Source organism: Oncorhynchus tshawytscha, linkage group LG10 (assembly GCF_018296145.1).
Source record: "Oncorhynchus tshawytscha isolate Ot180627B linkage group LG10, Otsh_v2.0, whole genome shotgun sequence".
NCBI lineage: Eukaryota > Metazoa > Chordata > Actinopteri > Salmoniformes > Salmonidae > Oncorhynchus > Oncorhynchus tshawytscha.
In genome coordinates this window covers 73,299,242-73,311,999 of record NC_056438.1, presented here as the reverse complement: position 1 = coordinate 73,311,999, position 12,758 = coordinate 73,299,242, and the positions used below count along the sequence as shown (strand labels likewise).

The 12,758-nt window shown below is 40.6% G+C and overlaps 1 protein-coding gene across 1 annotated transcript in view; it reads left to right on the top strand.

Annotated features, from left to right (window-relative positions):
* LOC112237426 (kelch-like protein 24) overlaps positions 1 to 4,352 on the top strand; it is a 47,469-nt gene extending 43,117 nt beyond the window's left edge. Inside the window, exons 7-8 of the mRNA XM_042329015.1 lie at positions 3,100 to 3,288; positions 4,082 to 4,352. Of these exons, the coding sequence (XP_042184949.1) occupies positions 3,100 to 3,288; positions 4,082 to 4,285 (393 nt within the window). The 3' untranslated portion in view covers positions 4,286 to 4,352. The remainder of the gene's footprint in view (positions 1 to 3,099; positions 3,289 to 4,081) is intronic.
* The last annotated feature ends 8,406 nt before the right edge of the window (positions 4,353 to 12,758 follow it).

Here is a 12,758-nt window from a genome sequence, read left to right as displayed (position 1 = left end):
GGGTCTCTAATAACCCTCTGACTGATATTACAACACATGGGTCTCTAATAACCCTCTGACTGATATTACAGCACATGGGTCTCTAATAACCCTCTGACTGATATTACAACACATGGGTCTCTAATAACCCTCTGACTGATATTACAACACATGGGTCTCTAATAACCCTCTGACTGATATTACAACACATGGGTCTCTAATAACCCTCTGACTGATATTACAACACATGGGTCTCTAATAACCCTCTGACTGATATTACAACACATGGGTCTCTAATAACCCTCTGACTGATATTACAGCACATGGGTCTCTAATAACCCTCTGACTGATATTACAACACATGGGTCTCTAATAACCCTCTGACTGATATTACAGCACATGGGTCTCTAATAACCCTCTGACTGATATTACAGCACATGGGTCTCTAATAACCCTCTGACTGATATTACAACACATGGGTTGAATAAGGTTGGTTTGAATAAGGTGGCTGTTTATCCAGTTCAAGTAGTGTACAGCGAATCCCTATAGCTGGAGGACAGAGGACTAGATAAAATCACAACACCTCCCTATAGCTTTTTGGTTCCAGGTTGAACACTTGGGTCTACATGGAACCAGAAAGGGTTCTCCTATGGAGACAGCTTTTAATGTATATCAAATGTACACAGAACAGACAGGGCTTTCCTGACATACAGGATGTTGTTTTTTATCTCCCTTTTGATACCCCCTATCTAAGGGGCACTCCTATGGCATCAATGATGACAGTCCCTCAGAGATATAGTCCTGTGTGGCTCAGTTGGAGTAAGGTGCTTGGTTCGGTTCCCTCAGGGAACCAATACAGAGAAGGGAAATAAATTATGAAAATGTATGCACTCTCTACTGTAAGTCGCTCTGGATAAGAGTGTCTGCTAAATGACCAAAGTTTCGTTTTTTACACAGTGTCTTAGACTAGGAGTACTGATCTAGGATCAGTATTCCCTTTCTGATTATAATGAGTAAGACAGGGGACCTGATCATAGATCAGCACTCCTCCTCTGATATGGACACGGGTCCAGGACAGTGATATCTCCTGGGTGTCCGTGCGGCAGTCGGTTTTCTCTCTCCTCCTCTGATATGGACACGGGTCCAGGACAGTGATATCTCCTGGGTGTCGTGCGGCAGTCAGTTTTCTCTCTCCTCTTGGAACCAGTGGTGATGTCTGATAAATGAACACAGACAGACAAAGGCTGCATGGCTCTGTCTCGGGTAGGACAGATATCACACTTCGGCTCTGTTCTAATAGTATTTTAAAAGTTCTATTTCCGTTCCTAGTCCCCTTTGTCTCTTTTCCTTGAAATGTGTCACCTTTCCTAAAGTCTCATTTGTATCCTTTCCTAGAAAACGTGTCACCATTATCTAATCCCCTTTGTCTCCTGTCCTAGGAAATTGTCACATTTCCTATAGTTTAATTTGTCTCCTGTCCTAGAAAATTGTCACATTTCCTATAGTTTAATTTGTCTCCTGTCCTAGGAAATTGTCACATTTCCTATAGTTTAATTTGTCTCTTGTCCTAGGAAATTGTCACATTTCCTATAGTTTAATTTGTCTCCTGTCCTAGAAAATTGTCACATTTCCTATAGTTTAATTTGTCTCTTGTCCTAGGAAATTGTCACATTTCCTATAGTTTAATTTGTCTCCTGTCCTAGAAAATTGTCACATTTCCTATAGTTTAATTTGTCTCCTGTCCTAGGAAATTGTCACATTTCCTATAGTTTAATTTGTCTCTTGTCCTAGGAAATTGTCACATTTCCTATAGTTTAATTTGTCTCCTGTCCTAGGAAATTGTCACATTTCCTATAGTTTCATTTGTCTCTTGTCCTAGGAAATTGTCACATTTCCTATAGTTTCATTTGTCTCCTGTCCTAGGAAATTGTCACATTTCCTATAGTTTAATTTGTCTCTTGTCCTAGGAAATTGTCACATTTCCTATAGTTTAATTTGTCTCCTGTCCTAGGAAATTGTCACATTTCCTATAGTTTAATTTGTCTCCTGTCCTAGGAAATTGTCACATTTCCTATAGTTTAATTTGTCTCTTGTCCTAGGAAATTGTCACATTTCCTATAGTTTAATTTGTCTCCTGTCCTAGGAAATTGTCACATTTCCTACAGTTTAATTTGTCTCCTGTCCTAGGAAATTGTCACATTTCCTATAGTTTAATTTGTCTCTTGTCCTAGGAAATTGTCACATTTCCTATAGTTTAATTTGTCTCCTGTCCTAGGAAATTGTCACATTTCCTATAGTTTAATTTGTCTCTTCTCCTAGGAAATTGTCACATTTCCTACAGTTTAATTTGTCTCCTGTCCTAGGAAATTGTCACATTTCCTATAGTTTAATTTGTCTCCTGTCCTAGGAAATTGTCACATTTCCTATAGTTTAATTTGTCTCTTGTCCTAGGAAATTGTCACATTTCCTACAGTTTAATTTGTCTCCTGTCCTAGGAAATTGTCACATTTCCTATAGTTTAATTTGTCTCTTGTCCTAGGAAATTGTCACATTTCCTATAGTTTAATTTGTCTCCTGTCCTAGCCGCCCCTTTGCATTGCAGGTTGATATTTATTGTCATGGATCTTGCTCTGGCAGAACTGAGCCATTTCCGCTAGATGGGCCAGCTATAAAAAAGTATTTAAAGCACCTGCTCTGTTTATGACCGTTAAAGTGAGAGAAAACAGGCAGGAAGAGAAAGAAGGGGAGGGAGGGGGGGGGTTTGGCCGGGAGCCCTCATAGTGTTTTGCATATCTTGCCGTAATACTTTCCACCACTGAAAGGACAAGAAAATAGGTCAACTGAAATATTATTATTATTGATTAAACTGAGATGTATATGTGTTAACATGTCCAATTCCATATATCTGACTTGTACAATCTGTCTGTCCAATGTTTCTGCATGTTCCAAGTGTTTCCAAGTGTTTTACCAAGATCCAAGTAGGAAATAAATTGTTGTACTGCATAATGTTTTCATGTGTTATGCTCTGAGTCCATGTATCCTTGCACAGCTATACCTTTCAAACCACAGTTTGGGAACCTAACATAATGAATCAATCATTAATCCACGTGATCTCTCTAGGTCCAGTGCTACGACCCAGAGGAAGACACCTGGGCACTAAGGGCAAGCATCCCCATCGCGAAGCGCTGCATCACGGCAGTCTCCCTGAACAACCTGATCTATGTGTCAGGAGGTCTCACCAAGTCCATTTTCTGCTACGACCCTGCAGAGGACTACTGGATGCACGTGGTGCACACCTTCAGCAAACAGGTAATGATGACATCAGCTATGGTACTGGGAGACTTTCATTTCAACTTCAGAGCTGCTATGAGGTAACAATAGTTTATGAAAACAAATACAGTGTTCACATTACATTATAACTGGAGATTTTTGATTTCACCCCAAAAAAGGAGGCAACAGTGATGAGGAACATTTCCCCTTTCTCTTTCTCCCTCTCTCTCTCTCTCTCTCTCTCTCTTTCTTTCTCTCTCTCTCTCTCTCTCTCTCTCTCTCTCTCTCTGTCTCTCTCTGTCTCTCTGTCTCTCTGTCTCTCTCTCTCTCTCTATCTCTCTCTCTCTGTCTTGGTCTCTCTGTCTCGGTCTCTCTCTATCTCTCTCTCTCTCTCTCTCTCTGTCTTGGTCTCTCTGTGTCTCTCTGTCTCTCTCTCTCTGTCTTGGTCTCTCTCTCTCTCTCTCTCTCTCTCTCTCTCTCTCTCTGTCTTGGTCTCTCTGTGTCTCTCTGTCTCTCTGTCTCTGTCTCTCTCTCTCTCTCTCTCTCTCTCTCTCTCTCTCACTCTCTCTCTCTCTCTCTCTCTCTCTCTGTCCCTGTCTCTGTCTCTCTGTGTCTCTCTGTCTCTCTCTCTCCTGTCTCTCTCTCTCTCTCTCTGTCTCTCTGTCTCTCTCTCCTCTCTCTCTCTCTCCCGTCTTGTCTCTCTCTCTCTCTCTCTCTCTCTCTCTCTCTCTGTCTTGGTCTCTCTCTCTCTCTCTCTCTGTCTCTCTCTCTCTCTCTCTCTCTCTCTCTCTCTCTCTCTCTCTCTCTCTCTCTCTCTCTCTCTCTCTCCCAGGAGAGCTGTGGCATGTCTGTGTGTAATGGGAAGATCTTCATCCTGGGTGGGCGGGGTGAGAACGGCGAGGCCTCTGACAACATCCTGTGTTACGACCCGGCAACAGGCATCATCACCGGGGTGGCCGCCATGCCTCGCCCCATCTCCTACCACGGCTGTGTCACCATCCACCGTTACAACGAGAAGTTCCTCCACCGGCCCTGAACCCACACACACACACACACACACACACACACACACACACACACACACACACACACAGAAACACACAGGCATATACATAACCACGCTTTCAGATACCCTGGAAGAAATATGTATTGAGACACACTCTCTTTAAAAATGCTGCAAGCAGACATGCATGCATAATCACTCCACTCACACACACACATTCTTTATTCATCTCAAGAAGCAACTTGTTTAGAAATTCAGACCACCTACAGCTCCAGTTTCTGATTTAATTATTCACTCATTGGCCTATGTAGCAACTCTCTCTGTGGTTGGTATCATGGAATTCCTGCTATGCTGCTGCAGATCCATCTCTGTCTGTTGTTGTTTTCTGGAGAACCAAATCACAGACCGTCTGTTAGGCCTCCAGACGCCACTACAGTATGTAAGCATCAGTGTGTAGGCTGTGGGCATTCCTGGGCCAGTAGCAGCTCCTCAGCTGCTCTTCCTAAGAACCAGAGATTCTGGTCTTTGAATGTAAACAAAGTGTTGCTTTTCGAGATGATGTATGTTGTCAGGTGCTGACAGGGAATAGTGATATTAATCAAGAACAAAGCACTGATTCAGACTTGAGAGAAATTAATTGGAACCTGGCTCTGATTGACCTGGGGGTGGTACAGGAAGGGTTTTAAAAGGCAAAAAGTTATACTCATCACTCCATTGGCTGTATTCTTAAAATGGCCTTAAAATCACTTGATAGTATCATGGAAACTTGTAACAGTACATGCATCATGGAATGTATGGGAGTCCTTTTACCTGGAAGCCCAAAGGGTAAGGATGGAAGCTAGAGGTTAAGAATGTGGTCGAACTGAGTTTCATGACTTCAATTTGATTTGCAGTTAAGCAGTGATTGTTCGGTATAATTATACAGTACCAGTCAACAGTTTGGACACACCTGCTCATTCAAGAGTTGTTCTTTATTTTTACTATTTTCTACATTGTATAATAATAGTGAAGACATAAAAACTATGAAATAACATATGGAATCATGTAGTAACCAAAAAAAGTGTTAAACAAATCAAAATATACTTTAGATTCTTCAAAGTAGCCACCCTTTGCCTTGATGACAGCTTTGTACACTCTTGGCATTCTCTCAACCAACATCATGAAGTAGTCACCTGGAATGCATTTCAATTAACAGGTGTGTTAATTTGTAGAATTTTTTCCTTCTTAATGCATTTAAGACAATCAGTTGTGTTGTGACAAGGTAGGGGTGGTATACAAAATATAGCCCTATTTGCTAAAAGGCCCCAAAAATACATTTTGATTTGTGTAACACTTTTTTGGTTACTACATGATTCCATATGTGTTATTTCATAGTTTTGATGTCTTCATTATTATTCCACAGTGTAGACAATAGTAAAAATTAAGAAAAACCCTGAAATTAGTAGGTGTGCCCAAACTTTTGACTGGTACTGTATATATTTTAATAGCTGATTGGAAAAACAGAGGCCATGTCCAAATAGTATGAAATGTCTTACTTCCATTGTCAATTACATGATTGAAAGGAGGCAAGGAAAGGAGGCCATATGAGAGCATTGGGACGCAGCCAGAACCTTTGCTGTTGTCTCTGCTCCTCTCCTCTCTCCTCTCCTCCTGCTGTGGTCTGAACTATGAATCTGCTCTCTCCTATTTCCATTTCCTGTCAGAGCTTCCCTCTACTTCCTGTTTCCTTATCATCTCTTTTCTCCTCATATCCTACCTCTTACATTTTCATCATCTTTCCCGGTCGCCCTCCCTTTAATCTTTGGTACACACACATACACTACCGTTTAAAGGTTTGGGCCCACTTAGAAATGTCCATTAAAATAACATAAAATTGATCAGAAATACAGAGTAGACATTGTTAATGTTGTAAATGACTTTTGTTGCAGGAAACAGCAGCTTTTTTATGGAATATCTACATAGGTGTACAGAGGCCCATTATCAGCAACCATCACTCCTTTGTTCCAATGGCACGTTGTGTTAGCTAATCCAAGTTTATCATTTTAAAAGGCTAATAGATCATTAGAAAACCCTTTTGCAATTATGTTAGCACAGCTGAAAACAGTCGTTCTGATTAAAGAAGCAATAAAACTGTCTTTCTTTAGACTAGTTGAGTATCTGGAGCATCAGCATTTGTGGGTTCGATTACAGGCTCAAAATGGCCAGAAACAAAACTTTCTTCTGAAACTCGTCAGTCTATTCTTGTTCTGAGAAATGAAGGCTATTCCATGCGAGAAATTGCCAAGAAACTGAAGATCTCGTACAACGCTGTGTACTACTCCCTTCACAGAACAGCACAAACTGGCCCTAACCAGAATAGAAAGAGGAGTGGGAGGCCCCGGTGCACAACTGAGCAATAGGACAAGTACATTAGTGTCTAGTTTGAGAAACAGACACCTCACAAGTCCTAAACTGGCAGCATCATTAAATAGTACCCGCAAAACACCAGTCTCAACATCAACAGTGAAGAGGTGACTCCAGGATGCTTGCCTTCTAGGCAGAGTTGCAAAGAAAAATCCATATCTCATTTCATGTATGTTTTCATGGATAACAAAGACCTAAGTGACCCCAAATATTTGAACGGTAGTGTACCTATATACACACAAATAAACACACACACAGACATTTTTATTTTATTTTGGAATGTATTAAATTATATTTAGTCTTTTTTTACCATTGGATATTTGTACTGGTGTAGCTTTACCTGTGTGCTTGTTGCTCCATGTGTTTGGATAGTTGATCTGGATGTTGGGTGTGTGGATAGTTGATCTGGATGTTGGGTGTTTGGATAGTTGATCTGGATGTTGGGTGTTTGGATAGTTGATCTGGATGTTGGGTGTGTGGGTGATTTAGTCCATTTCAGATGTCTTTGTATATGAAGACTGTTCTGAATGACTGGTACAGTATATCATGTGACTTTTACCATATGTAAACCACGTTGCGTCATAATAGACTGTTTGCTATTGTGCTGCTTACCCAGTGGCCTTGCTTCATGTTTGCAAATTCTATAGAACTCTGTGCCGTACGTAGACGGTGTCACCTCTCACCTGTATACTCATGTAATGTACAGCTCATGTACACAAGTGTAGCTCGGGGTAACCATGGTGACCTCCAGGTGTGTGCCGTCTGCTCGGGTAATACACTGACACTAGTGTATTACCTCACACAGGATATGATGGATTGGCAGGTGTGATGGCAGAAATGTCTTTGTGTTGATTCTGGTCAGTAAAAGTCTCCTTTTACTTTTGGTGTCATTAGAATAGATGTATTGCTGTGAATTGGGTAACTTTAAGCCTTTTTATTTACTCCATTTTGATTTAAATTGATCTGTTTTTGTTGATTGTGTCTTTTTGTATCCGAGAGCCCCAATTGTGCACTTTCACTATTATATGTAGAGTGAAATTGAAAATATCACAATGTAAATATGATTTTAGATTTTCTTTGTTTACTGTATCAGTAAATGTTCTTTGCTTTCATGTGACGTATGTGAGTATGGTGAATGGAGCCAGTCAGCAACTCCTACTGGTCTGTGCTGCTGTTTCTCTGATTCCTCACAAATAGCACAACTATAACATGTGAGATGGAGATCAACACAGGGAGAGAGAATGGGGGAGGGGGGATGCACGCTGTTATTGGGCAATGGGTAAGGGACGGGTTTTGTTACTCAATTATGATTTTACTAAATAAAATGTTATCTAAATTTAAACAAAAGACGTGTAAGATACAATAGAATAATATTAGGATATATCTGGATCTGTTAATCAAAGTGAAATGACATGCTTGTTGGCTTAATTTATATTCCAGACATTCATGTGGATGGCTGATTTGATTTTTGTGTGAAATTCACAGTGGTAAACCACCGGAAGCAATATTGGATTAGAGGAATGTTGGAATTCTTCAGAACCCCTCAAGTGTAACCTCATTCTCTCCCAGAATTCCTAGCTCAGGGTTTTAACTCAGTGGCACACAACCAGAGGAGGCTGGCAGGCGAGAGAAAGAGTGTGTGAGTGCGTCTGTGACTTCATTGAGTATTTACCATAACAGGACAAAACAACATTGTCCTCATGTCTATGTATCACAATGATTTATGTTTTTCATTGTTAGCAGTGCAGAGGTTTTCATGTTTCTGCCTTGTTGAGATTATCCTTTTGTTCTGATCATATTCTTACTCTTTCTATAGCTGTTATTGCGGTGAGTGCTGGGATAAGGGTTAGGATTGTGTGTGATTGCGTGATGCTTGTTTATGACAATCTGTCCCATGCAAATGGTCTCTACTCTATTTTGGATGACTCTCAGTGGGCAAGGCCTGGACAGGGGAGAAGTGATTGATGGATGTGAATGTAGCGTTAGGCCTTCGGCTCAGATCAAATCCCTAAGGTGACGTTGTTTTTGGGGGGGCAGTACTGTCTAGAGAATGCAGTCCTTTATACCATAATGGAATAAGCCAATATTGAATTAAAGTATGTATGATGTGTTGTTTGAATCTTTTGTTCTTCTGTTTGTCGCTGAAAAGTAACTTGGACTGTCTGAGCTACAGTATATCAGACTGTAATTGCTCACTTGTGTAAATGAAGCATCAATAAAGTTATTCTTTATAATGAACTTGGTGTACAGTTCTATGATACAATGCAATACAATATTTAAAATACCATAGCTTAAAACATGAATGGCAGCAATACCATGATATAGTGCCACTGTATTAGATAAAACAAGACATACACTAGTCTTATAATCACAGTGATTGGAAGAATGTAAAGATATGTGTCTGCCTGTCTGTCTGCCACCCCACTAAACCTATAGCCTGGAACAGAGAGGAGATTCCAAAGGAATAGACACTACTATTACACACGGTACAGGGTGGTTATTACACTATTGTCGGTGTCAATTGCCCGTCAATCGTCAAAGGAATGTTACCTGGGGAGATGTTAAATGGAAATGCCTTATCGCACTTTAATCAAATGATGTTCAAGATTCCAGAGAATAATTCCACTACTTTGGAAAAGTGTTTTATTGTGGCTACACATGTAGAGCTGTACACTCTCAGGAAAAGGGCTCCAAAAGGGTTCCCCAGCTGTCCCCATAAGATAACCTTTTTTGGTCCCAGGTAGAACCCTTTTGGCTTCCATGTAGAACAATCTGTGGAAATGGTTCTAAATGGAATCGCGAAGGGTTCTAACTGGAACCAGAAGTGTTTTACCTCGAACCAAAAATGATTCTTCAAAGGGTTATCTTAAGGAGACAGCCAATGAACCATGTTAGGTTTTAGATAGCACCGTTTTGTCTAAGAGTGTAGGCTACACATGTGAATGCATATGTTGATAAACCCAGGGGAAACCATCTGTTGTGCTGGCAGAGACTGGAGATTGGCTACAGCAGGTGGTGTGACGATAGCCTTGGTACCGGTCTGTTTAGCTATCATTCCACTGATTGTCATGTCAAACAATGTTTGGCTTGGCAATTCAATCAGCAGTTGGCACGAGAGCAGAGACAGACTGGCATCCATGCTAGTGTGATGATGGAATTCATGGATAGGATGGAGTTGTCCCTAGCCACTGATCTAAGGTCAGTTTTGAGTCCCATCCACCCCAGAGCCATCTGGCTCTGATCCACCCTAGCCCTCACCGCAATACACCCCTAGGATAGGATGGGGGTAATCTGATCCTAGATCTGTGCCTATGGTGTTTATATGTTTTATTACAGGCTCTTCCCAACAATGCAGAGAGAAAGAAAATAGAGAAATAACAGAAAAGTAAAAAACCTATTAATGAATAAATACACCATGAGTAAAGATAACTATATACAAGGGGTAACAGGTCATTTAGGTAGATACAGTTGAAGTCAGAAGTTTACACCCTTAGGTTGGAGTCATTAAAACTCGTTTTTTCAACCACTCCACACATTTCTTGTTAACAAACTATAGTTTTGGCATGTTGGTAAGGACATCTACTTTGTCCATGACACAAGTAATTTTTCAAACAATTGTTAACAGATTATTTAACTTATAATTCACTGTATCACAATTCCAGTGGGTCAGAAATTTACATACACTAAGTTGACTGTGCCTTTAAACAGCTTGGAAAATTCCATAAAATTATGTCATGGCTTCTGATTGGAGCTGTCAATTGGAGGTGTACCTGTGGATGTATTTCAAGGCCTACCTTCAAACTCAGTGCCGCTTTGCTTGACATCATGGGAAAATCAAATGAAATCAGCCAAGACCTCAAAAAAAAAAAAGACCTCAAAAAAAATTGTAGACCTCCACAAGTCTGGTTCATCCTTGGGAGCAATTTCCAAACGCCTGAAGGTACCACGGTCATCTGTACAAACAATAGTACACAAGTAGAAACACCATGGGTCCACGCAGCCATCATACCGCTCAGGAAGAAGACGCGTTCTGTCTCCTAGAGATGAATGTACTTTGGTGCGAAAGTGTAGATCAATCCCAGAACAACAGCAAAGGATCTGTGAAGATGCTGGAGGAAACAGGTGCAAAAGTATCTATATCCACAGTAAAACGAGTCCTATATCGACATAACCTGAAAGGGCCGCTCAACAAGGAAGAAGCCACTGCTCCAAAACCGCCATAAAAAAGCCAGACGACCGTTTGCAACTGCACATGGGGACAAAGATTGTAATTTTTGGAGAAATGTCCTCTGGTCTGATGAAACAATAACATAACTATTTGGCCATAATGACCATCGTTATGTTTGGAGGAAAAATGGGAAGGATTGCAAGCCAAAGAACACCATCCCAACCGTGAAGCACGGGGGTTTCATAAAATAGATGGCATCATGAGGAGGGGAAATGATGTGGATATATTGAAGCAACATCTCAAGACATCAGTCAGGAAGTTAAAGCTTGGTCGCAAATGGGTCTTCCAAATGGACAATGACCCCATGCATACTTCCAAAGTTGTGGCAAAATGGCTTAAGGACAAAAAAGTCAAGGTATTGGAGTAGCCATCACAAAGCCCTGACCCCAATCCCATAGAAAATTTGTTGGCAGAACTGAAAAAGCGTGTGTGAGCAAGGAGGCCTACAAACCTGACTCAGTTACACCAGTTCTGTCAGGAGGAATGGGCCAAAATTCATCCAACATATTGTGGGAAGGTTGTGGAAGGCTACCAGAAATGTTTGACCCAAGTCAAACAATTTAAAGGCAATACTACCAAATACTAATTGAGTGTATGTAAACTTCTGACCCACTGGGAATGTGATAAAAGAAATAGAAGCTGAAATAAATCATTCTTTATACTATTATTCTGACATTTCACATTCTTAAAAAAAAGTGGTGATCCTAACTGACCTAAGACAGATAATTATTACTAGGATTAAATGTCAGGAATTGTGAAAAACCTAAATGTATTTGACTAAGGTGTATGTAAACTTCAGACTTCAACTGTATGTACATATAACTAGGAAAAAAGTGATTAGGCAACAGAATAGATAATAAACAGCAGCAGCGTATGTGACGAGTCCAAAAAATTGTGCAAAAAGGGTCAATTCAGATAGTCCAGGTAACTATTTGGTTAACTATTATTTAACTAACCATTTAGCAGCCTTATTGCTTGGAAGCTGTTCAGGGTCCTATTGGTTCCAGACTTGGTGATTCAGTACTGCTTGCGTGCAGTAGCAGAGAGAACAGTCTATGACTTGGGTGTCTGGAGTCTTTGACAATTTTAGGGCCTTCCTCTGACACCGCCTGGTTTAGAGGTCCTGGATGGCAGGGAGTTTGGCCCCAGTGAGGTACTGGGTCGTACCCACTACCCTGTGTAGCGTCTTGTGGTCGGATGCGGAGCAGTTGCCGTATCATAAACATAGACCTATCATACTCTGTGTATACAACCTTCAACTAACTGTAACAATATCATAAACATAGACCTATCATACTCTGTGTATACAACCTTCAACTAACTGTAACAATATCATAAACATAGACCTATCATACTCTGTGTATACAACCTTCAACTAACTGTAACAGTATCATATCAGTTAAGAGGTAGTGGCAGGACTGAATGTTATCTGTTTGACAAAATGCCATTTGGTTATTATTAAAGGTTGGCATAACACCGTTGCTCATACTTCACATACCTCGAATGAAAACCTCAGATATTCTCCTCTGGTTGTATGGCAACAAACCCACGTGGATTTAATAACGGAGAATGAAACAGTGGTTCAGAGGTTTATCAGGTTCAATTTCAAATCAGCAATGCTGTCTTTCAAATGAATGACTGTGATCCAATACATCCAGCATGGAAAGAAGATATTTGGCACCAGCTTGTGATTCTTCTCACATCTCATCTCAACCACACACACACTGTCATGAACCAGAGACTTCCTTATCTATACATGTATACTCTCTCTCTGGTGTACATCATGTCATTTCAGGACATTCAAATATTGTTATGGTTACTGTGCCAAACAAATGTGGCACAAGCCACTATTTGATAAACTGATAAATAAAGCAG